Source organism: Drosophila montana, unplaced genomic scaffold (assembly GCF_035044405.1).
Source record: "Drosophila montana isolate Dmon_TW-CO22-7 unplaced genomic scaffold, ASM3504440v1 contig_3733_1, whole genome shotgun sequence".
NCBI lineage: Eukaryota > Metazoa > Arthropoda > Insecta > Diptera > Drosophilidae > Drosophila > Drosophila montana.
In genome coordinates, this window is record NW_026998620.1 from 12,152,130 (window position 1) to 12,179,353 (window position 27,224).

Sequence of the window (27,224 nt, forward strand, 5' to 3'; positions counted from 1 at the left end):
ATTAAGAGAGATGATATGTGCTGTTGATAGATATATTTTGCATGCAATTTGTACGAAACAGCAACAGCAACCCCTCAACCTCAACCCTCATTATCATTGTGATTAACTTGCCAGAAGTGAAAGCATCAAAATAAAAGCGTTACGTGGCACAATAAAAACAACAACGCGCCCAAAATTCTAAATTCCAAATTCCAAAATCGGCAGAGAGAACAGCCGTTGCCTTGGGTGGCAGTATCGTCACATCAGCATTAGGCGAACGCCTCGAAATCAAAAAGGCAGCCAAACGCAGCTCAAGGAACTTGCAATAGTTTTTTTTGGTCGCAGTGAACGGCAAGGGAGGGGCCGGGCAGGGTAAACAACCCTCCCGAGCATACGAATTGTTGCACCCTCAAGCTAATCCAAATGAACAGAATTGCCGAAGCGTTCCTCCTGGCCCAGCTCCTGGCCTTCATCAACGCCATTTGCTGTTGTTGTTTGTCAACTGATTTAATTTCCTGAACTGCCGCCGCTGCCACTTTCAGAGTGCGTCGGCCCGCCCGCTGGGAGAGGGCGTGCCATGTTTCTGGTGTGTGTTTCTGGTCACACTAATGACAATAACAACGATGGCGACTTGCAAAAGGGCAAAGGCTCTCGATTGAAATGTTTTCTACTTCAAACTTTTGCGGACCACATGCGGCTGCTTAGTGCCGGACAAATGGTTCAGGTTTTGGGCCTGTGCGTATGCAAAGGCGGCTCATTAAAATATGTAAAACGCTTTCAGATCGTGTAATTATCGCCGAGTACTAACACATATGCACGTGTCGCCGGCAAGGAGCTCAATACAAAGCCATTGGCCATAAATTATGCAAAAGCTGGCGTGGGTGGGCGCTCCAAATGCAAAACACAACAACAACAACAACAGCAACAATCACAACCACAACTGCAGCCAGCTGTTGGCCATAAAGCAGTTCAAACAATGCCTTTTACTGACGGCTTTTCAAACAACAATAAATTATTGAAGCCAAGCGCAAAGTCAAACAAGTCAAAGACATTGCGCCAACTACAACAACACCAACAACAACATTAGCAACATTAACAACAACTATAAATATTTTATGGACTGCTCAGAACTGTTGCCAAGCGCTGACCACACCACAGAAACAAAACTTGTACAAAAGCTTAGCTCATGATATAAATCAGCATTTGCGATTGTTAATACCTATTTATAATACTTACCAACAAATACAACTACAACATACAACATTGACAACAACAACAACATTAACAACAACGAGCACTGAGCAACACCCGCGCTTATTGCATGTAATCGCAAATTTCTTAATCTTAATCCGACTTATGGCGGCGGCAGCGTTCGTCAAATATTCAAACGGTTCTGCCCTGCAATTGTAATACCCTTTAAATCTATGTGAATTTGTCAACAATTTTGTTACAGCTTGTAAAAATAAATAATAGTTTTTATATTCCTATGAAAATATAAAAAAACTGTTTTGTATGAGAGTCATATAAAAAAAAACTATTGGGAATAAATAAGGCAAGAGATTTTAATTAATCGCAGTTGTATTGAAATGGATTTGGATGATATCCCTGAATTGTGGTTTTGCTTGAAAAACCCTGACGCACCAAGAAACTGCTTTGACTTTTATCATTATGTACATAAGCTTAGTTCTACGAAAATTATAATAAATAAATACAGATTAGTTTGAAAGGTCTGGATTCTTCTACAATCTCTTAGTTCGCATAAGTGCACTTCACAGTCAATTTTCGGGCATGCTTTGGAAAGAATGTAGAATATTATTATATATAATTATAACTATCATAAGATTTTTATTATTGTTAATGTTATTTTTTATAATTTTAATATCAATATTATTATTGTTATTATTAATATAATACTTCTTTTCATACTTATTAGTATTAGTGATATTGTGTATAGAAAATAGAAAAAAGTTATAAACGAAGCCTAGAAGGACAAACCAGGGTTTCGATTCAATTCTCCACAGTGTTCAAAAAGGACACATTTGTTTTCCATTTACATTTATAGCCTGATGGAATCTAGCTGAATTTATAAAATATGCTATAATAAAATGTGAATAATAATTGTCTGAGAGTGCATTTAGACTTCAGCATATTCAAAGATATAAATTTCCATAGATTTGTTTGATTGCTTGCAGTTTTGTTTTTTTTTGGGTTGGTCATGTGCAATCCAATTGGTTGGTGGAGCCAATTTTATTGGCCAAATGAAATGATTGCCACAAAATTGCATCATGCAGTGGGCAGAACATCGCACAGGGATATCAATTGGCACAGCTCTCAGTTTGGTTGTTTTTTTTTTAATGCCACTTTAACTTAAATGTAAAAATAATTAAAAAATAGTTTAGCTCCAGCATAGAAAGCAAAAGTAGACGTTAAAAGCGAAAGAGCGCAAAACTGGTAAAACAGCTTGCCGCAGCAGCAACAACAACGAGAGTTGACTTACTGGAGCACTTAGCTCAATTCTTGTTATTGTTACTGTTAATAATACCAGCACAAGCAGCCCCAGTTACAACAACAGCAACGATGACAACAACAACATGTCGATCAGCTACCGCCTGGGCGAGCCATGAGTTTAGCCCAAGCCGTAGCCGTAGCCGTTGCCGCCATTCCAAGGTTTTCCCAGCTCGCTGGCGCTATAAAAGCTTGGGCGGCACCATTGCGGAAGGCAGTTCACTTACAAAATCCATTGCCGTCGGTCTGCCACTCAACTGGTGTCGCTCTCGATATATTTGAAGCTCCTTGCTAACGGACTATAATAACGTATAGGCGCCAAATCGCGTGTGATATCGACTCTGAATCTCAGAGCGCGCAGTTTACGTAGTAGCTTTTCAAGGATAAGACAAACAAAAATGTTTCGCCTTGTGAGTTGTTGGGCTTGTGTGTGTGTGTGTGTGTGTGTGCCTGGCTAATTGTTATGTTTGCTTTTAATCTTTCGCCGCTGCAGCTCGCATTAACCACACTCGTGACCCTGGCAGTGGGCCAGAACTATCACCAGGATCCCAAAACGGCGGCCATTATCAGTGAGCAGCGCTATTTGTCCGGCGATGGTAAATTCGGTGCCGCCTACACACAGGAGGATGGCATCAACTTTAAAGAGGAGACAGACGCCGATGGCACACGTCACGGCAGCTACAGCTATGTGGATCCATCCGGAGAGCGTCGCACCGTCTCCTACACTGCGGGCAAGAATGGGTAAGTTGCTCGAGCAGCCTAACAGCTAGTGGATTGCTATAATATCTGGTTATTTTGACAGCTTCCAAGCGTCTGGCGATCATTTGCCAGTGGCACCACCTGCACCACCACAGCCCGTGCCCACCGCCGGCTATCAGCCACAGTCGCAGTACCAGCCGCAGCAGTATCAGGCACCAGCACCACAGTCTTCTTTCCGCAGCAATGACTATGGTGATGATGGCTCCTACGATCCTCGCTACAATGACCCCTCTTTTGGCCAGCAGCAGCAGTCGTATCAGCAGCCAGCGCCTCAGCCGCAGTACCGTCCCGCGCCGGCGCCCGTGCAGCCCGCTTACAATCCGGCCCCACAGCCCGCCTACCAGCAGCCCGCCTACCAGCAGCCCGCCCCGCAGCAGCAGTACCATCAGCCACAGCAGCAGGCTGCCTACTACTCGACGACCACGCCCAATCCTCACCGCTTCTCACCGCCCGGCAAGCTTTCGCTAAACCGCACGCCCGACGGCTTCACCTACTCCTTCAACAAGGTCTAAGCGATGGAGAGAGAACCACATAGATTGAGCTTGTTTCTATTGTAATGTTACGTAATCTTTCATTTATTCACACCCAACACGAAACACTCCTATGTCTATCTCTAACCCTCTCTCACTCCATCTCTCTCTCTCGCTCTCTCTCTCAAATTCTGTTTCATTCTTCCGCTTTCTTTTCCCAACTCTCAACCACTTACTGCTGTTCCAGTTCTTACCTTCATCAAAACTCTTTTGTGATATGTTTAAGAATGAAAGTAAAAGTGCTGCAAAAATTCTGCACCATTTTAACCTATATACATATATATATATATATATATCAATATATGTCGTATCTCCTATCTACGATCTTGTATGCAGTATGTCTAGCGCTTTTTTGTTTGTAATTTATAACTACTCCTCAATGCTGTTAAATCCAATTCTACTCTCCTAATGTGAAGCGAAACCAATAAATTTGTAAGTGTGTTTGCGGTCGATGAAGACGTTGATCAAATGAATTCAAAAAATCTTTCAATGCTAGATCGTAATACCCAGCACGGGCCATGGGACGTATAAGCAATATATGTGCATATTGTATCATAAACAACATTTGTATAGAGTTTTAAGCAATACACGATATTTAATACGTACCGCCAGCAACTGATTATCTTTTTTACTCAAAACAAGTTTTCTTTATATTTTGGGCGTGTGGCGTTTACGAGTAATTTAATTTTTAACAGATTTATCTAAACACCTTGCCCGGTAAACGCCCCCATGCACATTGCACAACCAACTCTTGTTATACATAATACAAGCACACATACCTTTATACACTGGTAAACAAGTTTTGGTGTTGCGGCTCAGTTTGATTCTATGCAACAAACAAGGAAAGACACGAAACTGGTTAGGCAAAAATCGGCTAAAATCGTGGCCAATTGTGCAAAAAAAAATGAAAATACAAATAAATAAATAAATTAGAGACCTGCTGAATTCCAATGAAAATGAAAACAAGTACCTCCCACACCCGCGCCCAAGAGCAAAGCGGCCAAAGAACCGGCAATATAACAACTGGTACCTGTACCTGAGCCGGAAAGCTATATATAGATATGATACTCTACCATAATTGAAAAATGTCTGCCATTAGTAAATACCTTGAGAATTCCAATCTATATGTGATTTGGCCAAAATCTAAAAATATGAATGAATATGAAATATGCTACGATATCATTTCTGAATTCTATGGTCATTTCATTTCTATGGTTAAACTTAAAATATATTGTTTATGAAGATCGATTATTATAAATTTAAACCAATCTATATACCTTATTTAAATATCGTATATATATATCTATTATGTTGTTTAATACTTGTCATAATTATTCTAGCATAGCTAACTTAATTTCTTTATTAATGAATTGTATTACTATCAGCAATCTAAATCAATTCTCTTTCTAAGTGCCAGCTCTTCACTTTTTAGTTAGCCAGTTGTAATTTAATATATTGTAATACCCTGTCATCAACATTATTTGCCATTCGGCTTGTAACGCTTCAGTTGTTTTATTGTAATTCATTAACTATGAGCTAATATTAGAGCTGTTTGCTCAATTATATGCCCCATTGATTGGCCCCCCGCTCTGTTCACCTCAACAGGTGTTCACTGTAGCCAAGTTAACTTTTCACTTCTGTTGCGCGCATTCTTTGCGCCACCTCGTGGCTCGCGCAGTCGGATTTGCTTTCAAGGTCAGTTTTGTTGTGGCTCCGCCTCGGACTCTGGTACTACGATTATGGGGCTGTTGAAATTGTTCAGTCAATTAAGAAAATCATTTTTGCTTTTGTTTTTGTAATGTTTTTTTTTGCACCCACTTTTGTTATTATTGTTTTTGTTATTACTGTGGCAATCGTGGGGATTACTCAATTGCGGATTTTCGATCAGATTTGCGAAAGAGGTAAAAGCCAAGAATTTGCTGTGGCTACTTTTGGAATAAGCTGTGATTGAGTATCCCGTATTCAAACAGGTATATATATTGTTTTCGTTTTCTGTTTACCCGAACCAGGCTATATTTGGGAGTTGTATCATATCAGCTTAAAAATTTAAAAGCGAAATGGGCTGTATAATAAATAAATCGCCGAAATTATATGACACTTGGAACTCCCTTAACACCAGGACCGCTTCAAGACACAAAATTATGAATTTAAATCAGACAACTTATTAACTAGCGCCACCTAGTGCAGGGTAGCCATTGAGCATTTGAGAGCAAATGGGAAACCAATAGATGGCGCTGTAAAACTAGCGTTGCTCTGCAACAGCAGAGTCAGCAACCACAATAGTTTTATATTTTCGAAATACCAAAAGCCCGCGCAGCTTGAGCGGGAGATCGAAGCGTTTAAATTCAATTACAATTTACAAATCAATTACACATTTAGTGTTTAATAATTTGCTTATTATTAACAATGAAGAACGTAATAGCATCCAATGCAAATTTCATTCAAATGCAAAATGTTTTAAAAATTTAGAGCTGGCATTCTTAAAAGACACCATTTAATTCATTTCTTCTGGTTACTGAATGTTCGTAAATTGTGAAAATTACTCAATTTTCGGGTGAAAGCTCAAGATGAGTACGATCGACTTCAAACATTTCAGTGGCTTATATTCAAAATAAAAATAATGCGTGACTGCAATTCTGGAAAGTCCAATCTACAAGCGTAAAAGAATTGATTTCGACTTTTGATTTTCATCAGGGCTGGCGTAAATGTATCTATGTAAAAGCATTTAAAAGTGATTCACCTGTTCGAAAAAAATTCAATTTCCTTCACGCGAAAAAAAGTAGGATGGGCGGTGATAGTTTTTCATATTTCCATAATTTTCCAGTTGATTTTGATTATTCGCTTGGGGAGATTTCTTTGTATTATACCCAAAAGTTATAAAGTTCTAGAAACCGCCTATGAAAGAGTAATTTTTCTTAATATATACCTTAACTTATAGAGAACTGCAAGTTGGAAGTTCGTTGTATTTTTCGGCCAAATCTATAGTAAACGGTGTTCTATATTTACATAATTTACATAAAACAAGTCTATACATTTTAAAAAATAAACATATTAAAATAGATATTTAAATAAGTACGCCTTAAAGACTAAGCCTCGCCTCAAAACCCGCCTCACACATTGATAAGCAGCGCTGTGGATCTGTACTTTCTTTTCGGCTTGATAATGTGCTTCAATTTCGGGGAGGGCTTCAGCTCGGCGACGGGCGGGCGCCTGTGTGGTCGGCCGCCCTTGGGAGGGGACTGCGGCGGAAGCTCACCACTGTAGTTGTTGTTGTGCAGCGGACCGGGACCAGAGAAGTTTGGCGGAAAGGTTTCAAAGTCCTCGAGTTCCAACTCGGGTCGTGGCTCATGTGAATGGGATTTTAAGAACTTTTGCAGCTTAGGATTGTTTAGCAGCTGCAGCTTGATGGCCTCGTCGAGCAGCTTCTGCTGATCTTCTAGAAAAGCGTCAATCTGTTTTTTGGGCGCAGGGCTCTTATAGCGATCGTGGTTCTTCGGTCGCGTGGGTACATCATAGTCATCGTGATCTGATTCGAAAACCCTATAGGAATGACTGGAGGCAGATGTAGCTTTGGGTGGTGGCACCAAATGGAATGGATCTGGTTCGGATTCATAATGCGCCGGCGTCCACTTTGTGCGCTTCGACGGCGGCTCCACTGCGTGTTCCTCGCCAGAATTGACATCGGGCGCATAAACTTGTCGCCCGCTGTTCTTGTAAGGCTGGGCAGACACATATTTGTGTTGCTTGGAATACGGTGAGGTTGTGCTGATCTTTTTGGGCACCGTAATGGGATGTTGAACTCGTATTTGTGTGCCTATGGTATACTCGCGACTGTCCTGCAGCGCCTCACCCGAATACTCGCCCGAATAGCGCTCGCTGGAATAGTCATCCTCTTCCTGAAACGTTAATGAGAAATTAGATGAGGTTAAAGATGAGGTTTATCCTGCGATTGCGACTGACCGAAGTGTAGGGCCTGTACTGTGACTTCTTCGGATATTTATTGGCAACATCGCGGCGCTTGCTCTCGTTGGTCTGCAGATCAGCGCGATAGCCAGGCGGACCATTGGATCCAGATACCAGATGCCCGGGTCCCGGCGGACCCACCGCGCTGTAGTAGCTGCGCCGATAGAAGGATCTGGGCGGTCTCAGGCCAGACGCAAGCGAACCCAGCAGCAGCGCAGCTGACAGCAGCTACAGGTGAATAAATAACTGATTAGAGAACCACTTTTCCACTGACAGATGCCTTCGCTTACATTCCAGCAAAGTCGCATTTTGTATGGGGTTTGGGAGCTCTAACACTTGAACTTCACTCGAAGCGATTCACTAGACCTCAAGTGCTGACTGGCAGTCAAGATTACAAATTTACAAAATTTACTTTCAAGTCTGCTGCACGTCTTGAGCGGCCGCGTGGCTTAAACGAAACTGAAAGTCTTTGCAATGGACACAACGGTTTTATGCCAACTTCCTTCCTACGACTCCAACGGGGCAAACGCGCTGGCGCAACGTGTTTTGCAACCTGCCCGAAGACGACAGAGAAGAGCGCGCCAAGAGATTGAAATCTGCGCATGGTGAACCGCTCACGTTTCACGCATAGACACTGGGAGGAAGCTGCGGCCCCAAGCACAGCGACTCGAGCTGGGGCAGCATCATTTGCATATCCAGTAGGAAATGAGAGCACGCGGCATAAATAAAATGTTTTTTATGAGCGTAATTGCAAGTAACGATAACCATTTGTTACTTGTTATGTGATGTAGTGAGGGAAGGGCGAGGGGGTATTGTTTTGACCGTCTCTTATGAGCTGGCCAACTAAATAGAGGGAGGCTCCGGTCTAGCCGGCCCCATGCAGCTGGGCTCTATCTGACTCTTAGATCTGTTATTTTTTTCTTTTTTATTTTTGTTAACTGGTTTGGAAGATGTGCCTAGTTGCGGCTCTGGTAAGTGTTACCCAATAAAAGTCGGTGCCACTTGCACTTTTTTGGCAGTTAGTTTTTGGCCTGAAGTTCAGGTTCAGCTGTGGCAGGAAATGCCGGCACATGCATGTCTTGGCCTTTTGGCGTGCATGCTTGGGCTACTTTCTAGCCAGACAGGATGCGGCACAGGCGCAATGCGGAAGCTGTTGCTATTGCATTTTATTTTTTGTATTTTTTTCTATTTTTCAATCGTGTCTGTTGTATTGGCCATGTCTTGACTGCTTGGTAGTTGGAAGTGGAAATCGAATTGGCCAGTGTACAATTGCATAACATTTCATCACGCACCATTTGCACAAACGTCGGCCAATCTTTTCCGTTACGCTTATCCTGTTGCGTTGCTGTTTTATTTATTCAACTATTTTGAAACAATTAAATGCATGCCCCTAATGAAATAGTTGCTTAATGGCACTTTGATTGATGTATTTGCTGTTGCATGCATAATTATCCAATTAATGTTGTCTTTATACTGCATTTTCCCCCATTTTCCAGCAAGGTCAAGCTCAAGTTCAAGACGCATGATCGTTACAAGAAAAGGCGCAGCCAATTTGCGATTGTCATAATTTCCGTTTTCCTTGTGAAAAACATGTGGCACAGCTGAGCCTGAGCTGGTTTTAAGTCCCGTTAACAATACAAGTTCGGTTAACGTTAATTTTTTTGTTGGTAAAATAAAAATTTTGTGAAAGGTGCTCCAGCTGCCAGACCAGCCACTGGCAATCCCTGACCGCCTTGGGTAGCAACGACATCAAAGCGCAATTTTTTAACTAATGTACACTTAAACTTACTTTATGTCACTATTTTTTTTGGCCCACTAATTAATTATCTACCTAAGTAGCATCTTAGTAGAACTAACTCGTTCTTTCCAGTTTTCTTGTTTATACAATAATTTGTTTGTAACAAGCTCCATTTAATCACTTAACGGAATGCTGGAATGAAACTTTCGCTTTAATTTTTGGAGGTTTTGAAATCGCAAATGTCAAAATCGGAATAGATCTAGACATGTATATTGCGTTTATTACGAAAGTTGAATAAAACTAAAACTAATACTTATTTTGTTTTTATTTTTATAATTCCATGCCCACTTATTAATTTTCAGGCATTTTTCCTAGTGTAAACCGAATATGCAGAAGTACTTTAATAACATCTCAATAGAACTCGCTTGTTCTTATCATTTTAATACTTTTTTTAATCATTTTAATACTATAATATTTTGCTATATTTCTGCATAAGTTTATCTCTAACATTTAGTCTCTTAGCGGAATGCTGGAATGAAACTTTCGCTTTAATTTTGTTTTGTTATCGTAAATTTGAAAACCGGAATTGATCTAAGCTTGCATGTTTTGAATTAATTATAAGAGATAATCGGCTATATAAATAAAAACAGATTCTTTCATTGCCGACATCATGTTGAAAAGTTCTTATATTAAAATTTTTTAAACATCTACCCAACCAGCGATTGTATTAAATCAAATTAAAGCGTTCTAATTATGTTACACGGTTTGATTAGCATTTTTATTATTCTTTTGTGTTTTGCTCACTTAAGAAACTAAATTAATACATTTTGACTGCCCAACGGCAACTAACAACAATAATAGTATTATATATAATATATAGCAATTATAAGAGATTTGTTGTTCGCTTTTTAGGCAAGATCATTAGCACTATGTATAATGTATATTCAACGTTGCTGGCGGGGTGTTTAATTTGGTGCGTTGTGGGTGAAGTCAACGGCAGACGACGACAACAAAAAACAAGCCATAAAATTGTCGCTGCCAGCGTCGCAGTCGCGGCGGCCAGTTGTTGCATTCAATTAACATGACACGACGCCAACGTTGAGTTGCATTCAATAAACACATCAAATATCGTATTGTGTATATTGTGTATATATGTATACTTATATATATATGTATAGAGTGTGTATGTATATGCTGGCTGGCTCAGTCTGGCAGGCCGACGCTGACGCGCTGCCCGGCTGAGCTGCGACGCGCAAGCGCAGCAGCTGACGTCGACTGCGGCACAGCACCCACATCCACGACCAAAGCGTCGCCGTTGAAGCAGAGGCTGCTGCGCAGGTGTTTGCGTGGGTCAGAGGGAGACGTCGCCTCCGCAGCAGTGGCAGCAGCAGCAGCAACTGTTGCTGCTGTGTCATCAAAGCGTCGACTTCGCATTGTTGTTGTTGCTGTTGATGTTGTTGTTGTTGTCAGCTCTGGCAATTTGGGCAAGATTTTCCGTGAGCGTAAGCCGCCGCTGCTGTTGTTGTTGCCGCTGTATTCGTTATAATTATTATGACTTTTTTTATTATAGTTATTTAATGATTTTGTATCGCGACCAGCTTCCACATATGGACTTGGCTGCTGTTGTTGCTGTTTCTGCTGTTGCTGTTGCTGTTGGCCACTTCCTGTGCGCATATTTGGCTGCGACTGCCTAAGCTGGCGACCCACAGCTGGATCCAACCTGTCATCATAGTAGGCATATTCCGCTGCCTCCTCGTTGTAGGTGACATGCTTCTTGGCGGGCGCGGGGCTGCGCAGCCGCAACTGGCGCACACCATTGTCCACATAGTTCAGCATGGACTCGTCCAAGTCCTCAATCCAAGGCTGCTGCTGCTGCTGCTTGAGTATTTTCTTGGGCAGCAACAGCGGGGGTTGGTGCACTGTTTCATATTGCTCCTGCTGCCAGGGCTGGCCATCGTTGAGTGGTTTTTTGGTAACCATGCGCAATGTTGGCGGCGTTGTCAGCTGGTCACGCTCTACGCTGAGATGACGCACATTGTGCTTCACCTGCAGCTTGGGGCTGTTCTTGGAGTTAAGCTCCATTTCGCGCTTGTTGTTCATGTCCATTTTGGGCCGTCGCACATTGTTCTGCGTGGCATCCGCATCGTTGGCGTTGACGTAATCGTAGAACTGTATCTTAGAGCTGTAGGCTTGCTGGCGTCTGGCTGCGCTCGGGTCTATCTCAGGCGTAGATTCAACTGCTGGCAACGGCACGACATCCGTCAGCTTGGGCGTCACCTCGCGACGTGCTCGGTTCAGCAGACGGGATCTGCTGTTAGTGTTGTTGTTGCTATTGCTATTGCTGGGCTGCAGATTGTCATAGAACTGGATGGACGACTTGGCGAACTCCTTGTGAAACATTTGGCGTGTGCTCACATCTGGCGTTGTCTCGTCCTGCACAGAGCTCAGCCGACTGCCTGCTGTCAAACGCGGCCGTTCCGCGCCAGACTCCAGCTGCAGGCTATTGCGTCGCTTGACGCGCGTCTCCACGGCGCTGTCCACGCGCGTATCATCGGGCCAGAAGAAGTGCGATTCCTGGCGATTGCGTCCAACGGCGCACTGCCGCCCCTCCATCTTGGGCGGCAGACCCGTATAGAATTTGCCGTTCAGCATTTGGCAGCCGTGTCCGTTCAACAGCGAATTCCAACTAAAACTGATGCAAAGAACCAAAACAGTCGAGCGACACTTGGCAGCTGCTGCTGCTGCTGCCTTCACTTCTGCCGCTGCTGTCGTCGACGTCGTCGTCATCTTCGTGTAGGTGTTCAAGTTTGCTGCGGCGCGGCGGTCGTGTCGCTGTCAGTTCAACTAATTTGCAATTCTTGCGAAAAACAACATTAAAAACACAACAACAAAAAAACAACATTTAAAGTATTCAATTTATTAGCGACTGCGCGGCTGACGCGACGCCAACGTCGACTGCAACGACGAGTTTCCGTTTAAGGTCAACTTGCCGCATTTTTCAAGCCAACGAAAAGTTGTTTTTCGTGCGCCGCGTTGACCAAATCAAAACTGGAGTCTCGAATTTGAGCTTCTCACAGTGTGCCGCCAACTTGTCTTGGCAATTAAGCCAAACCAAACTTCGATTGCGCCGCAAAAACAAAAAAATCAGCGAATAAGTGGCTCAAGTCTGCGCAATTCTGGCCGAGAACAGCTGCCAATTATTGGCAGCTCAGAATGGGTGTAAGGTTCGAATATGGCATTGCGTGCGTCTGACAATAAGTGTTTGTGTGTCAGCAGCAGTTAGATGTGGACAACAGGTCGTATACGCAACATAAATTGTCAGATAGACAGCTTGCCAAGCTTGCTAAACGAATACGCACTGTAAATGTGCACGTGTATTGTATACTTCAAATAAGTTCTTTAAAATAGTTTGAAGCCATATATGAAACATTACTTAATGTTCCTCGCTTGAACAGAACTCTCAATTTTTAAGAAGCTAGAAGATACATTTAAGAAACCTTTAGTAAAACTGTGCTGAACCATAGCTATAACTGATTATAGAAATCGATTAAAAACTTTGGCTCACACATATGACAAAATATTAAAAAAACATTAGGTATTTAAGCCATAGCCAAAATGGAATCAAATTGTTTAGATTTTTCTAAATTATGGGCGGCTTAAAGATGTATGCGAGCATTTACTATGGGCTTGAGAGCATTAAAAGTCAACATTATCGTGGGATATTAATTGTTCTTACAAAACATAAAAGCCAAATTCGAAGGGGAAATGAGAGAAAAAACACTGTTTTCCAACACTGTTTCGTATCTCTCATTTGTTATCTAGTATTTGATGCTTTACGATAATTAGAATTAATATTTTATATGAAGATCTAAATTAAGTTACGCTCCTTAGCACCGCTTAGCTCTTGCTAATTCGTTGAATTAAATTACACAAATCCAATCAAAATTTGTTAGATTTTATTGTATTTAATATATTAACCATCGTTTTCCACACAGTTGCTGTAGTAATTCTGAATGTGAGTATCATTGACGGACACTACTGAACTACTTACATTATTACATAGGTATTGTTTGTTTTTCCTTTTTAAGACATAGATATTGTATTGCCGTTAGCATAATTATAAACAATTGATTGAAACGCGAACTATTATACAAATAAATTGATGCACATCGAAATGATAGCTCATTTTCATAGATACTTCAAATGCTGAACTGAAGATGGTTTCAACAAAAACTACGAATGTTCAAAAATAATTAAATAATATCTCAGTTTATGGCTGTATGGGTATTATTTGTATGTTGATTTTAGAGATTTTCAATGGATATGTAAAATGACTTAGACTACGTAGTTAATGGTGTTTACATTTGCTTTTCCTTTTTGTTTTCAATTCACATAAACATTATTCTTATTTGTATTTGCTTAGTTATGGGTTTTTAAAACGAAACATTTAAAAAACGACTTTCTGTTTGAATTTAAGAAGCATTACATGCGAAAACTATTTGAAAAAATCTCTCGGTCTTGTATGGTTTACCTCTTAGAATTAAACATATACTTAGGTGTTCTTAAAATCATTTTTTTTTTTTAATTTAATTTTGTTTTTGTTTTTTAAAAACTTTATTTACAGTTTGTATTTATAGCTGCTTGCGAGCTGAGGCTAATTGCAAACTTGAAGACGGATCCTGAGGCTGCGCACTTTCCTATCCGTTTACCTGGCCAGCAATGCGGCTGCCTTTCTCCCCATCGTCAAATGCCAGTTATGAGACGCCATTTACTGCCGATATTCGATATCCAATATCGAAATTCAGGGGCTTGGCTAATGAGACAACGCCACCAACGCCTCGGGCCATGCACCGATGCCAGCTTAAATTTTCCGCCTCATTTTCTCAGTACTTAATTTGCGAATCATGAACGAGCTTCGTTTACTGCTGCTGCTGCTGCTGCTGTTGTTGTTGTTGTTGCAGCTGCTGCTGTTGTTGTTGCGGGGGCAGCATTGGCGACATTACAATAATATTGGCTGTGGTGGCCTGGCCATAGTCCAGGGGCAGCGACTGCTTCTGCATGGCAATCGCATCCGACTCCGGTGCACGGGTTATAACGCAATACTGATTCCCATTGTAGGTGACGATGGGCATGTTCATGTTGCCGCCAGTATCGCCAACGCCAACGCCGACGCCGATGGTGTTGCCGGTGTGCAGGCCGGTCAGTTGGGCCTGCATGTAAGTGGCTGCTGTTGGTGAGTTGGCAATTATGTGCGAGACGGGCACTGACACCTGGTCGGGAAGAGGGATGAAGGGATACAGATACAAAGATACAAATTGAGTGAAAGTGACAGAAAATTTCATGCTGATGGCGTGTGATGTTGCGTGTTGTTTTTGTTGTTAAATGGTGTTTAGGTAGTTGTTGTTGTAGTTATTGTTGTTGTTGATGTTGTTGTTGTTGTTGATAATAGTTAGTTACTTCATGTCCCTGATTATTGCCGTTGTTGCTGGTGTTGTTGTTGTTATTGCTGCTGTTGTTGTTGTTATTGTTATTGCTGTTGGTGTTATTATTGTACATAGGCGCGCTGGTCTGTGCTTGTTGCTGCTGTTGCTGCTGCTGTTGTTGTTGTTGTTGGTGGTGCTTTCTGGTCGCTTTCTTGCCGCCAGCAACATGTTGTTGCTGCTGCGACTGCGACTGCTGCTGCTGCTGCTGATGGCTGGCATTGAGGATCATCTGATTTTGTATGATTATCTTCTGGCTGCGTGCATGTGCCTCCATTTGCGGGCTGTTGTTGAGTATTTGGTTTCGGTTTGCATCAATTTGATAGCCGCGATTATGGTTGTTGTTGCTACTGCTGTTGTTGTTGCCACTGCCGCTGGTGCTGCTGTTGTTGCTGTTGCTCTTAGCGATGGCGGCTGCTGTTTTTGTGGACTCTACGACTAACCGTTCCTGTTGTCAATACTGCAAGGATCAGAGAACGCCAGTTTAGAGCCGCCCCGATACTAGTGCGTATACTGCCTTAGGCCCCGCTGGCCGGTAGGCTCAACCGACATTTGCTCACCTCCAGATGACTCTTAGCATGAATGGACCACTCGTCCCGGCTCGAGAACATGCGCCCACACAGCTCGCACGTCCAGGACAACTGCTGCTGGTGATGTGGTATGATGATCCCTGGAATTGCCGTGGGCGCCCCCTGCGCCGACTGCACTATAATATTCTGGGCGGCCACCTGCACGGCCTGCTGCTGTAGCTGCAGTTCCAAGCTCTGCTTATTGTCTTCTGGCGGCGGATCTGGCTGCTCCTTCTTCTTGACCATATTGTTGAGCCGCTTGCCGAGCGGCGCAATATTGGTGGGCGTCACGTGCTTGAACTTGTTCATGTGGATGACGAGCTTGTCCCGGCGTGCGAATGCCTTGTTGCACACCTGAAATGGATGGAGATTGCAACAGATTAGTGGCTGTCAGCCATCGCTGGGGCATTGAGCCGCCGATTCAAGGGCTGCTTATACTTCACAAATATAGGGCTTCTCGCCGGTGTGGATGCGCATGTGTATGGTCAGCTTATCCTTGCGCGCCAGCCCCTTTCCGCAGACGGTGCACTCGAATGCCTTATTGGTGGCTGTAAGCAACACGGTTGGAATTAGTGGCTAGTTGGCCCGTTGCATTTGGATGAAGTTACTCACTCTTTGAGGGATTTGTTTTGCGCACTCCGGAGGATGCCTGCTGCACTTGTTGCAGCGCCTTCAGGCGACTGGCCGGATGCATGGAGCCGCCCTCCACATATGGTTCGGTGAAGGGTATCAGATTCGGCTTTGGTATATTGTAGGTGAGCTGTTCCGCCGCTGACCAAGTGCCCAGGCTCTGCAGCACACGCACGCCGCCCTCAAAGCCCATGCCGTCGTCGGGCACTGTAAAGGTGCTGTCGCCCGCTGCGCCAGCAGCGCCGCCCGCCGAACTGGAGGAACTGATCTGTGGGACCTTGATGGTGGCCGCGTAATGTTGCTGCTGTTGCTGCTGTTGTTGTTGCTGCTGTTGCTGCTGTTGCTGTTGTTGCTGCTGCTGCTGCTGCTGCTGTTGCTGCTGCTGCATGTTGCCATTGTTCTGGTTGTTATTATTGTTGTTGGTTGTTGGGGAGCTCTGCTGCACGGAGCTCTGCTGCTGTTGCTTGAATTGGATGGCCGCCTGTGCCATCTGCTGCTGCACGGCCATATGCGCCTCCAGGTATGCGTTCTTCTGGGCCACCGTCATCTTGTCCATGTTAACGGTGCCGTCCTGTGAATGAACCAAATGGCAATGAAACATTGAGTCGAGTGTTTCGCTCACATTCCGTTTCGTTTCGTTTCGTTCCGTGCCGTGCCGTGCCGCACTGCCACCCCTAAATGGCGCGCAAGTGTTGCGAAATTTCACCAGCCGCCACCCCCAATTGAACGCGCTCAAAACTGCCTGCCCTTGCGCAAAAATTTGCGACTTGAGCTTTTGCTCGCGCTGAATTTTCAATTCTGCTGCCGCTGCTGCTGGGCTCTGGACTTCTGGTGGTGGTGGTGCCGCCTCCCCCCGTTGCCAGCCAACGACAGCCTGAAGCCGTGCGTGTGTGTATGCCGGCCGTGCTCCCTGCTTTGGCGGCCTTTCTTGGTTTGAGGCTTTTCCGTGTCTGTCAAAAATGTATTTAAAGCGCGCCACTGAAAGTCAAGCTAAAATTTTGTTTGCCCAAAGTTTGGGCTGTTCACACACTTTGGCTTAAATGTTTATTACACGCTTTTCGCATTTGGTTAACGCTGCAGCACAAAATACGCGCTCTTCCCGCCCCACACCGCGCACACTATTGACATTTTCACTGGCTCAGTTTTGTAGCTTTTCCTTGCCTGCTTTTCGATTTTATATTATTTTTTTGTTCTTCCTTTTTTCTTTTTTTGTTCTTTTTTGCAATCTTGCTTACCACAATTGAAAATCAATAAAAAACGGACGCCGCGCAGAGCGTTAAATGTTGTACGCGAATTTCAATGGGCTTTTCTAATCTTTTTTGGTTGCAGCTCACAATTTGGAAGATTTTTTTGAATGTTATGCGCTGGTGCTATACGAGCTGTATTTTAGCTGCTGCTGCCGTCGCCGTTTACTTCCTCGAGCCAGTGCCCAGCGCCTTTTGTTTGTGTATGTATTGCGAATCTGATTTGGAGTCGACTCGCTCAGTCGCCGTCGCAGTCGTCGTAGCAGTCGCGGTCGCAGTCGCCGTCGTCGTCGCAGTCGCGGCAAGAACGAGCACAATTTGAGTAATTATTTGTTATTCTTGAACGAGAAACAGGAACGGAGCATGCGACGATGACGACAACGACCACGACGATGTTAGCTCACGGATCCAGAGACAGCAGAGACAGAGTCAGAGGCAGACAGATACTAAAGCGACTGAACTTGAGCGCAGAAGGCGGAAGTGTGGCTAAAAAAAAGTATTGCATACCACTCGGCGCGCTGGCGGAGAGCTTTCTCTCTCACTCTCAGTCCTCAGTCGGTTGGTGGTGGTTGCCGCGTGGAACACTTTGGCAATGGGACAGCGTAACTTTGACAATGGCAGTCGCGGCGGCCGCTTATCAGCAGTTGCTCAGTTCACTCACCTGAAAATCTATGGTTGCTCGGACCGTGTGCATGGAGGCGGCATAGTTACGCAGCATATGCTCGTTGCGCATGCAAAGCTGCCGCCAATCGTACAAGTGCTCCAGGCGCTCCAGGCACAGCTCGCATATGTGCTTGGGCAGATAGTCGTCCTTGGTTATCTGTCAAGCAATTGGACAGGCCAATAAACACAACTCACCCACGCACTCACGCACACCTACTCACATTCGCCTGCAGCAGCGTGCGCAGCTTGTAGAGCAATTGGCGCTGCTCCGCCTGCGGGTCGAAGATGTGCAGCTTGCTGGGTCCCTGGTGTATGCCGCACAGCCGGCACAGCTCAGCAAAGTTGCTAAAATTTAGATGAACATCGTGCTGCTGCGTTTCCGCCTCCTCCTCCTCCTCCTCCTCCTCCTCCACCTCGTAGATGTGGCTGCCATGTGTTGCGCCTGCATTCTCCAGCATGTGTTGCTGTTGTTGTTGCTGCTGCTGCTGTGTTGCTGCTGCGTGTTGTATGTGCGACTGTCGATTGCTGATGCTCAACATAACGTATTTCGCGCGCTTTTGCGTTTTGATGCCCGTCAAATTGTTGTTGGTTTATGTTACTGTTGCTGCTGTTCAGTTGCTGCTACTGTGTCTACATATTGACTGCAATGAGTTGTTGTTGTTGTAGTTGTAGTTCTGCCTAGTTGCATACACACACAAGTACTCATAATTTGTATACCTATCTGACCAAGCCCCCCCTAGCTATTTGATGTGGGAAAAATCGATGCAATTGCTGTTTAATTTTCACAACAGCAACAATTGCTGTCAATCAATGTTGTTGCCAATTAACGTGTCGTTTTTTGATTTACCAAAAAGGCCATAATATAATCCCTTATAGTTGACACACATTAAAAATGCACACACACACACACGAACGCACACAAACGAACACTCACGCACGCACACACTTCGGCATGCAACGCATAAAAACAAATGAATTTTGTTTTTGTATTTGCCTTTTATTGAACACTTTAAATGTGGGCACGACGAAAAAGAACTTACGGAAAAAATGATGGCGCGAACGATGTGCTGCTTGCTGCTGCTGCCGCTGCTGCTCTTCCTGTTGCACTGCCACTTTGCCACTGCCACTGCCACAGTTGCCGTTGCTGTTGCGAGTGTGAGTGCAACGCTGGTGAGTGAAAAGTGCAGGCCGTGTTGCCTGCAGCCTGGCCACGGCGAGTGCGCAGTGCAGTACCTGTGGGTGGCGTCCAGCTAAATTGGGCGAATGTGGGGCATTGCATATGGTTGGGTTGTTCGTGTAGCTTGGCTTGTTTGTCCTTTTTCTTTCTGTACACCACCAATTTTTTTTCCTTTTTAGAGAAGCCATGAGAACAAAGTGTTTGGCAAATCATATAAACAGCGCGGGCAACAGGTGTTAATTAATCCGCTGCTTCCGCTGGTGGCTATTCAGCGGCAGGCGGTGCCTCTTCAGCAGCTGGTGGTGCCTCTTCAGCAGCTGGTGGCGCCTCTTCAGCAGCTGGTGGTGCCTCTACAGCTGCTGGTGGCGCTTCTTCAGCTGGCGGAACCTGACCTGCATCGTCTGCTGGAGCACCTTCTGATAATGGAGCTCCCTCTGCAGCTGATGCTTCTCGCTCGTCTGCATCTACCTGATCCACGTCATTTTCTTCAATCGGTGGGGGTACGGCTGCGGGGTCCAAACACTCGGACAGCGAACTGCCCTTTTCAAGCTCTAGATAATCCTCCTCACCAAACATATCGAATTCCTTTGGTTCCGGCTCTTCCTCAGGCACAACCTCTTCATACACAATGATCTCCTTCCAAATAATCTCCTCATCGACGCACACGGGCTCATCGCTTTGCGGCTCCACGCGCTTGTTCAGATCTATCTCCGACACGCATGGCTCGGTGTGATCGAAACCACCACAAGTCACACAGGAAGATGTGGTTAACAGCAGGGACGAGTGCGGTGTGGTGCTGGAGAGCACCGAGGTGGTGCTCGAAGTCTTCTGTTTGGGCTTGGCGCCCTTGTCTGGTGATTTGTATGTGATGGTCGTCTGCTGCGATCTCTCCTGCATGCCCAGATCGGGTATCAGCTGGCACTGATTGGTGATCTGTGGCACGACTGGATTACTGCGTATCAAGTAGTCCGAAACACGCGTCTTCCAATCATCCTGGCTACAGTCAACATTCTGCATAATAGCGTAAATTTCTGCAATAAGCGGCTTCAGCATGGGACGATTACAAAACCGATTCTTATCAAAGAGTTCAATGGGTTCGTGTATATCTGGACACATTACAAAAATGATTTAGTTAGAACCTTCAAATAAAACCCGCCATACTTACAGTTGGGAAATATAAAGGTTATTTCGCGGGCCACGCTATCGTAATGCTTGGTCACATGGATGTTGCGCTCCAGCTCCGAGGCGGACCCGCTGAGGGTCAACTATAAGCATTAAAATATCTTCTGTTAACTGCCACTTACAAGTAACATATCATAATATTTAGTAGCTCCTGCACTCCGTTCTCTTTGGTTAGTATGAAGGCCTCGGAGATGCCCTTAGACAACAGGATTACCTCCAGCATAAAGCCCTTCTCGTCTGCAAAGTCTGCATAAAACTCGGCAGCCAGCTCCGGCGAAAAGTTCAACTTGCGATTTCCCTGTATCTGAAATCCACAGGATAACAGCTTTAGCAGCACCGGACGCCGCTTATGCATGTAGTCCGGCTTAATAATAAGCAGCGTATCCTCAAACATTCTTAATAAACAAAATATATTTTAGTGTACACTGGAAAAACTGTTTCCAAAAATTTCCTTTTCCTTGTTTCCTTTTTAAAGATTTATTTATCAGATTTTATTCTCGTTCTCATGTTTTACACTTGGCGTCTTATGCTACACACACACTTTGTTTTCTTTTTTTTTTGATTTAGTTAAGGGAATTTGGTTGATTTCTCTCAGCCTGTTCCGGGTTTCAAAACCAGTTTAAAGTGGTTTCAGGTTTTAAGTGGTTTTTAAAAAGTACATGACCGGAATGGGCGTGTCTACTATTACAATTTATGTTTAATTTAAGCCCTTTTCGCATACGCTTACAAAAATCATTCAGTTTCAGTTGCATTCGCATTTTAACTATCACCCACAATTTCTTTTTCAAATTAAGCGCAATATAAAGTAATTAAGAAAAGGAAATAAACATATAAAACGTGCGAAACAATAAGTCAATTTTCGATCATTTACAGTCCCAATGGAGTACAGAATGTAAATATAAGTAAAGATATAATAGATATATATATATATAAATCGTGACGCCCCATTGCGACACATCACGTGACGGTTGCGTTTAGTACGCAACACGCAACATCTTAAGCTGTAATTAAAGGTTGAAGTAAATTAAAACACTTTATATATGAGTTTAGTAAAAGCTGTCACATACCTGAAATTCTGGCAAAGGCCAGCGCGGACTTCTCGCTATCGAAGCATTTGCCAATCTCGGCGCAAACGTGCGACTGATCAATGTAGGGACGCTCAGACAGATGCATGATGCTAAAGCCATAAATGGAGATCATCTCGGAGCACTGCAATAAAAACAATTTCAAATTAGTATGATATAAAATAAAATTAAGATGGCTTGGCTTACAATATTATAGTACTTGGCTGGCAAGTTCTCGCAGGCCTCTGAGATCATGTCCTGTACGCCCAACTTGCCGTGATCCTTTTGTGAACGGAAAAAGGGCAGCAAGGACTGCGACACGCCATGACAAACGCCACACTCGATGACCTCGTCGTTGACGGCCTGGCTAAAGCATAGCTGCAGCTTCAGGCACACCTCCTTGGGCGGCAATTTGCTCAACAGACTGATAATGGCCGTGGCGTAACCATCGACAAAGCTGTCGCATTGCTTGCGTATGGTCGACGGGAGGCGATCGCAGACAACGCGTATGGCTCTCTTGATCTCATCCTGCTCGGTCTTGTTCTGCAGTTCCGTCTCCAGTTTGGTCATGACAAACTCGCACAGCACACAGGTTGGTGGTTCGTCGACTTTTGTTGACTCTAGGCGTGCCACCTTCTCGTCTCGGCGCTTGGGCAGAACAATTACATCGTACTTCAGGGCTTCATCGATGTCAACTGTCAATTGAGAGTAAATTTCTAATATATTAAAATTTTTAGGGTATTCCTTTCACTTACGATCCTCCTGCTCCCCGCCCAGGCACATGCCTAGTTCCAGGCATATCAGTTTGGGATCCATCTCTTTCAGCAGCAGATCGGCAATCTGATCGCCGTGTTTGTCAATGAATGTGTGGCACTTATTGGCCAGCGGTTTTTTTAACTTGTCGCAGGAGCGCTCAAGGGCATTCTTGATGTCTGACTTTGTCGCGTGCTTGCCGATCTTTTTTTCCACTGTTTTGACCACCTCCTCGCAGATCAAGCAATTGGGTCCCAAGCTAAAGTCCTTATCAAAGGTGATCTGAATAGGCAGCTCATCGCTGGAGTTAATTTCATTGGCCGCAAATTCCTCGCTGCTGCTGTCTGACTTATCGTTCTCCGCGCTATCTAAGAGGCTGATTCCCATTTCATCCAGATAATCCTTGGACTTAGGGCACAGCTTGAGCTGCACGCAAATCTCTTCCGGCTTAAAGTCTGTGATGAGCATGTCAATTAGCTCATTGGAGTAGGTTTCGACAAAGTCTACGCACTCGGAACGCAGCTTACTGGGCAGATGCGAGCAGAGACCGTCGAGCACCTTCTTGATATTCTCCTTGGACTTGTTGTCGCGTATCTTGATCTGAGCCTGCTCGACGGCAAACAAACAGAGCGGGCATGTGGGCTTATCCTGTTGATCGCTTGACACCGTTTCTGGGTGGAACACCTCGATGTCCTCTTGCTTCTCAATGTTACGCGGACACATTTGCATCATGGGGCAAACGCTGCGCGGATTCAGGCCCTGGATTAGCAGCGCAATGACCGCATCGCCGTACATTTCTACAAAGTTGCGGCATTGAGTAGCTACGCCTCGTGGCAGCTTGGTGCAAATGCTCTCAACGGTATGCTTAATCTCATCATCGGTAGCGGGCGTGGCCAGCGTTTCCTGTATGAAATGTAGCAGGTACTCGCAAATGGTGCACAGTTCACCGCCCTGTACCAGCTGGCCGGGATTGGCGGCGCCCATCAAATGATCAATGGGCAGCTGCATGTCCACAATTTGCTGTTGGCTAAATTTAGGTTCGTTTGCACCCAGCTTCCTAATGGTCACATGCACTTCGGCGGGCGCAATGGCGGGCAGCAACGGCATAATGGGCGCATCGTAACCCAGATCCAAGCCCTTGGGGCAAACACCAATGAGGAAGCAAGTGCCATTGGCATCCAGATTGTTTACCAGTGTGCTGTATATGACATGATAGTACTGATCCACGATGCTGATGCACTCGTCTTTGAAGCCACGCGACTGTTTGCAGAAGCCCTCAAGCACTTGCTTGAATTCCGTTTCTGTTGTGTTGGCCACCAGAACATCACGCAAATGTTTCACCAGCTGCTCGCACAGCGCACAGGGAATGTCATCGCCGATGCCCTCCAAAGTTGTAAGTGCTTCCGGTTCCTTAACATCGTCCTCGTGCTGATGGTAGCGGGCCGCACACACGCCAGACAAATGGCACAGGCCATCCGTTTGCAAATGCTGCTGCACATGCTCATACATATCGTTGAAATAGGTCAGCACCAAGTTGGCGCAGGCATCTGAGAAGCTGGACATGGCGCCGCACCAATGCAGCAACTGTTCAACCATATTGTCGCGATTCGTCGACTCGAACTTGCTCTGCATCTTGCGCGCGAGCAGGTTGCAGTTGCCACAGGACAGCTGTGTCAAGCCAGTCTCCTTCTTCTCCAACGGCTCGGACTCATTATTGACAACCACATCCTCTTCTTTGAGTGTGCCATCCAACGCTGCCTGATAGGTTTGCTTCATCAGCTCATCAATCCTAGCGCTGTTGCATAAACCAGCCACAGAGCAAACTTGCTGCAATTGCATGTTATAGATGAATGTAAAGAAAATGAGTTTTATCTTAAGCTACTCACGTCGGGATTCATTTGGGAGGACAACGCCTCAACCAACTCGGGTATGAAGTTGTCGGCCAGCGTGATACACTCCTTTTGCACCAGCTTGACGGGTATCAGCTTGCAGGAGCCCTCGAACACCTCCTTAAGCTCCTCCTCGGTCTCATTGCTGCGCAGCTGATCGCGCGCCTGTGTAACCATATCCTTGCATATCTGACAAATGGAATCAGTGTCCACAGGCACCACTCGCTTTTCCCACACGGTCTGAATGCAGTGGCGCGTCGCTCTGCAGTCCTTTGCATTGCTGCCGGGTCGAAATAGAAGACATCGTTTATTAAACCAGCAAAAATTTATCAATTGATAAGCAAGCATTAAATAATTCTGCAGTGTCCGCAGTTAAGCAAAATAAAACGCCTCAAATGACCCGCATTCATAATCGTGTTTCACCAAGTCAGCAAAGACCAGAGTCCAAAGCATTGAACGAACCCTCGCAACATGCGCTAGTTGAATGCACCCGCGGTAAATAAATATACACAATCATATACATATTATCATTTAATGGACAGTGGGGGGACTATGTTTAGCTCCCCTACCATTTAAGATATTAATCGGATATTGTTGTGAATACATTTCGAATTTGATTTGCAGAAAAATTACTGTTCTTTCTGTGCTGTGGGGCACAGCAAAGCGCTAATTTTTACAAAACAAACAAATCTATATATACTACAGATAAGCACGGACATGGCATATAAATATATATTATATGTGTATATCTACGACTTCTCATTGCACAAAATTTGCGACGTTGTTTAATGTCTACAATCTTGGCAAACAAAGACTTAAGCGATTTCGTGCTCGTAAATTAGTTAATAAACAAACAGAGAATGAAATGTTTATGGAAAATCAGTAATTTGATGCTATAGCAAAAATATTGCATAAATTGTATAAAAATTGTAACTGTAGCGGGCTGCTTATATAACCAGTTGCTAGTAAATGCAATTATTTGTTTGGAGTGGCGTGTTTACTGTAAGTTATGTATGTTTAAAACCTAAGGCCAATAGAGATATTGCTATTATTTGGATTACTCAGAGATCGATAGCGTTTTATTGATAAGAAACTGCCAGAGAACTGACTGTTCTCCATAAAGTTTCTTCTATGACGAATACTTAGTTATTTGAGTCAAAGCTTATAAAATATCAACTTTAAGCGAAATCGGACAAAGAGTAGCCCTAAGACGAGCCCAGGCATTGCTCAAACTGATTAGTCATCGGAATTGGCGGCTGATTATACAGTTTGCATACATATACATACATAAATATACATATAAATATATACATATGTAATGAGTTGACTTGACTGGACGTCTTTTTGTTAATTCAATTTAAAGCGAAATTGAAACGGGAAAACAAAATACAACACAACACATAAAAACAGACTGATAGACGACAAGAGAGGAAGAGAGAGAATGAGTGCAAAGTGTAGCCAAAGCTCGCACGTATGTACATCTAACAAGTGTGCAAACAGAAATAAAAAGTAGAGCAAAATAGCGCTTAAATAAAATAGAGCAACTGTAAACGCCTAACAAAGGTTATCGATGAGCCAAGCAGAATGGCGGCTCTGCCTTGGACGGACGCCTGACTCTGCTGATTGCCTTATCAAACAGTTCTTCTGCCGACGAACAATGAAAACAGTTCAAGAAAGAAACGGTAAACGCGCAACGGGTTAATAACTGCGTAGTGGCCATTGTTTTATATACATTATTTTGTAGAGGCGCGCGCAGAGGCGGGGGCGTTGCACCGACTCTTTTTTTTGCCGATGACAAAGCGCTTTTCCAATTTGTTCTAGACTCACCTGAGATTATCGCACCAATAGGAGGGGCCCCAGGTGCATTTACTGGCACCAACCAGCGGCTGCTCAGCGATTGGCGTTGATGAAACACAGACGCCTAAAATAACAAAATACACAATGGCAAATTTAATAAAAAAAATATATATACATACATATGTATATATGTATATATTTCAAATCTATTTAATTTGTGCAAAACCAATACGCAATATTCACTACCGACGTCTCAACTTACCGCAAACAAACACAGCCAAAATGGCCAAAAGGCCCGCGTTACGCATTTTGTTGTTTTGGGTGTGTGCTCTTAGCTAGACTTCACTTTTATATATAATTAAACAAATTTTAATGTTACTTGCTCTTTTAACACTCCAGCTGCAACTGCACTGAATGAATATTTGATGATTAATGCGAAAACGAATTGCGTTGCTTTGCTTTTGTTATTTTACAGTGTGACCAGAAGTTTTCACTAGAAATTAATTCTATCGATATGCCAAATGCCAAAGCATACCGATAGTTTTTTCAATCCGTTGCAGTGCAGATATAATTCTGTTTCGGTCTACTATAATTTATTTATTCTACAAAATTAAAGCACAAACAATACATTTTAATGGAATTATCCCAGATGACATTTTTGTGAACGCCACTTACTTTAGCTATATTCAGCAAGCTGAAAACTCGCAAACACGCTCATCTCTAATTGAAATCGTTCAGCATATTTTTATTTCGATATTTTTCGGCTTAAAATTGCAATTTGAAGGGGTATAATAAGTGTACGTACTTATATTGTGTAATTTTTAGCTGCAAACTGAACAGTGAATGTAATATTAGTTAAGGGTCAAGAAATTTGAGTTTACATTAAGCAGCACAAGTATTCATACATAAGGTTGCCACTTAGCAAGAAAATTTTACGTTGGCGCTGCCACACCGTTAAAACAGGTTACACTTAATTTTGTGAAACATGCATGTAGACTCGAGTTCGAATCTCGTCATGACCAAGAAATATATAAATATAAAAATATTTAAAATAATAGGTTCCTTTTCCTTTTTTACATTGCCTTTCTTAAAAAATGTTCATAAATTATGTGCTTAATACTGAACAAAAATACAGATTAGTCGAATCAGCTTTACTTGTACAATTTATAAATTTTGATTGCCTTTTGAATTTTTTTATATAAATATATATATATATAAATATCGTTGTCATTTATGCCGTTTGTTTAATTGTTTAACGTGCGAATTCTGCCTTTATTGTTATTAAATGACTGACTAAACTAT

The 27,224-nt window shown here is 43.7% G+C and overlaps 6 protein-coding genes and 1 long non-coding RNA gene across 7 annotated transcripts; 2 read left to right on the top strand and 5 right to left on the bottom strand.

Annotated features, from left to right (window-relative positions):
• Positions 1-2,691: 2,691 nt before the first annotated feature.
• Positions 2,692-4,384, top strand: Cpr100A (Cuticular protein 100A). Its single transcript, XM_064693854.1, has 3 exons — positions 2,692-2,894; positions 2,978-3,225; positions 3,287-4,384. The coding sequence occupies exons 1-3, from the start codon at positions 2,883-2,885 to the stop codon at positions 3,753-3,755; spliced, it is 729 nt and encodes a 242-aa protein (XP_064549924.1). The 5' UTR covers positions 2,692-2,882; the 3' UTR covers positions 3,756-4,384.
• Positions 4,385-6,855: 2,471 nt separating this feature from the next.
• LOC135437157 (uncharacterized) lies at positions 6,856-8,044 on the bottom strand. Its single transcript, XM_064695019.1, has 3 exons — positions 8,027-8,044; positions 7,734-7,964; positions 6,856-7,669 (listed from the first exon to the last, which is right to left on the bottom strand). Exons 1-3 carry the CDS (start codon positions 8,042-8,044, stop codon positions 6,884-6,886), a joined length of 1,035 nt encoding a protein of 344 aa, XP_064551089.1. The 3' UTR covers positions 6,856-6,883.
• Positions 8,045-10,242: 2,198 nt separating this feature from the next.
• LOC135436821 (beclin-1-like protein A) lies at positions 10,243-12,176 on the bottom strand. The gene has a single exon (XM_064694543.1). The coding sequence runs from the start codon at positions 12,124-12,126 to the stop codon at positions 10,678-10,680; it is 1,449 nt and encodes a 482-aa protein (XP_064550613.1). The 5' UTR covers positions 12,127-12,176; the 3' UTR covers positions 10,243-10,677.
• A 1,243-nt stretch (positions 12,177-13,419) lies between these two features.
• On the bottom strand, positions 13,420-18,419 carry LOC135436745 (myb-like protein AA). Its single transcript, XM_064694437.1, is given in 7 exon segments — positions 13,420-14,744; positions 14,932-15,414; positions 15,515-15,877; positions 15,962-16,071; positions 16,136-16,724; positions 18,059-18,217; positions 18,282-18,419. Coding segments are annotated over 6 exon segments (1,968 nt in total). The 5' UTR covers positions 18,131-18,217; positions 18,282-18,419; the 3' UTR covers positions 13,420-14,393.
• Positions 18,420-19,036: 617 nt separating this feature from the next.
• LOC135437306 (putative surface protein SACOL0050) lies at positions 19,037-20,813 on the bottom strand. The gene is made up of 3 exons (XM_064695223.1): positions 20,542-20,813; positions 20,403-20,491; positions 19,037-20,343 (listed from the first exon to the last, which is right to left on the bottom strand). The coding sequence occupies exons 1-3, from the start codon at positions 20,811-20,813 to the stop codon at positions 19,502-19,504; spliced, it is 1,203 nt and encodes a 400-aa protein (XP_064551293.1). The 3' UTR covers positions 19,037-19,501.
• Positions 20,814-20,925: 112 nt separating this feature from the next.
• Sap-r (Saposin-related) lies at positions 20,926-26,345 on the bottom strand. The gene is made up of 7 exons (XM_064695222.1): positions 26,185-26,345; positions 25,953-26,046; positions 24,123-24,405; positions 22,239-24,063; positions 21,691-22,178; positions 21,487-21,628; positions 20,926-21,420 (listed from the first exon to the last, which is right to left on the bottom strand). The coding sequence occupies exons 1-7, from the start codon at positions 26,228-26,230 to the stop codon at positions 21,416-21,418; spliced, it is 2,883 nt and encodes a 960-aa protein (XP_064551292.1). The 5' UTR covers positions 26,231-26,345; the 3' UTR covers positions 20,926-21,415.
• LOC135437307 (uncharacterized) lies at positions 25,354-26,131 on the top strand. Its single transcript, XR_010437664.1, has 2 exons — positions 25,354-25,807; positions 25,872-26,131. It is a non-coding gene; the product is annotated as an uncharacterized LOC135437307 (long non-coding RNA).
• Positions 26,346-27,224: the final 879 nt, after the last annotated feature.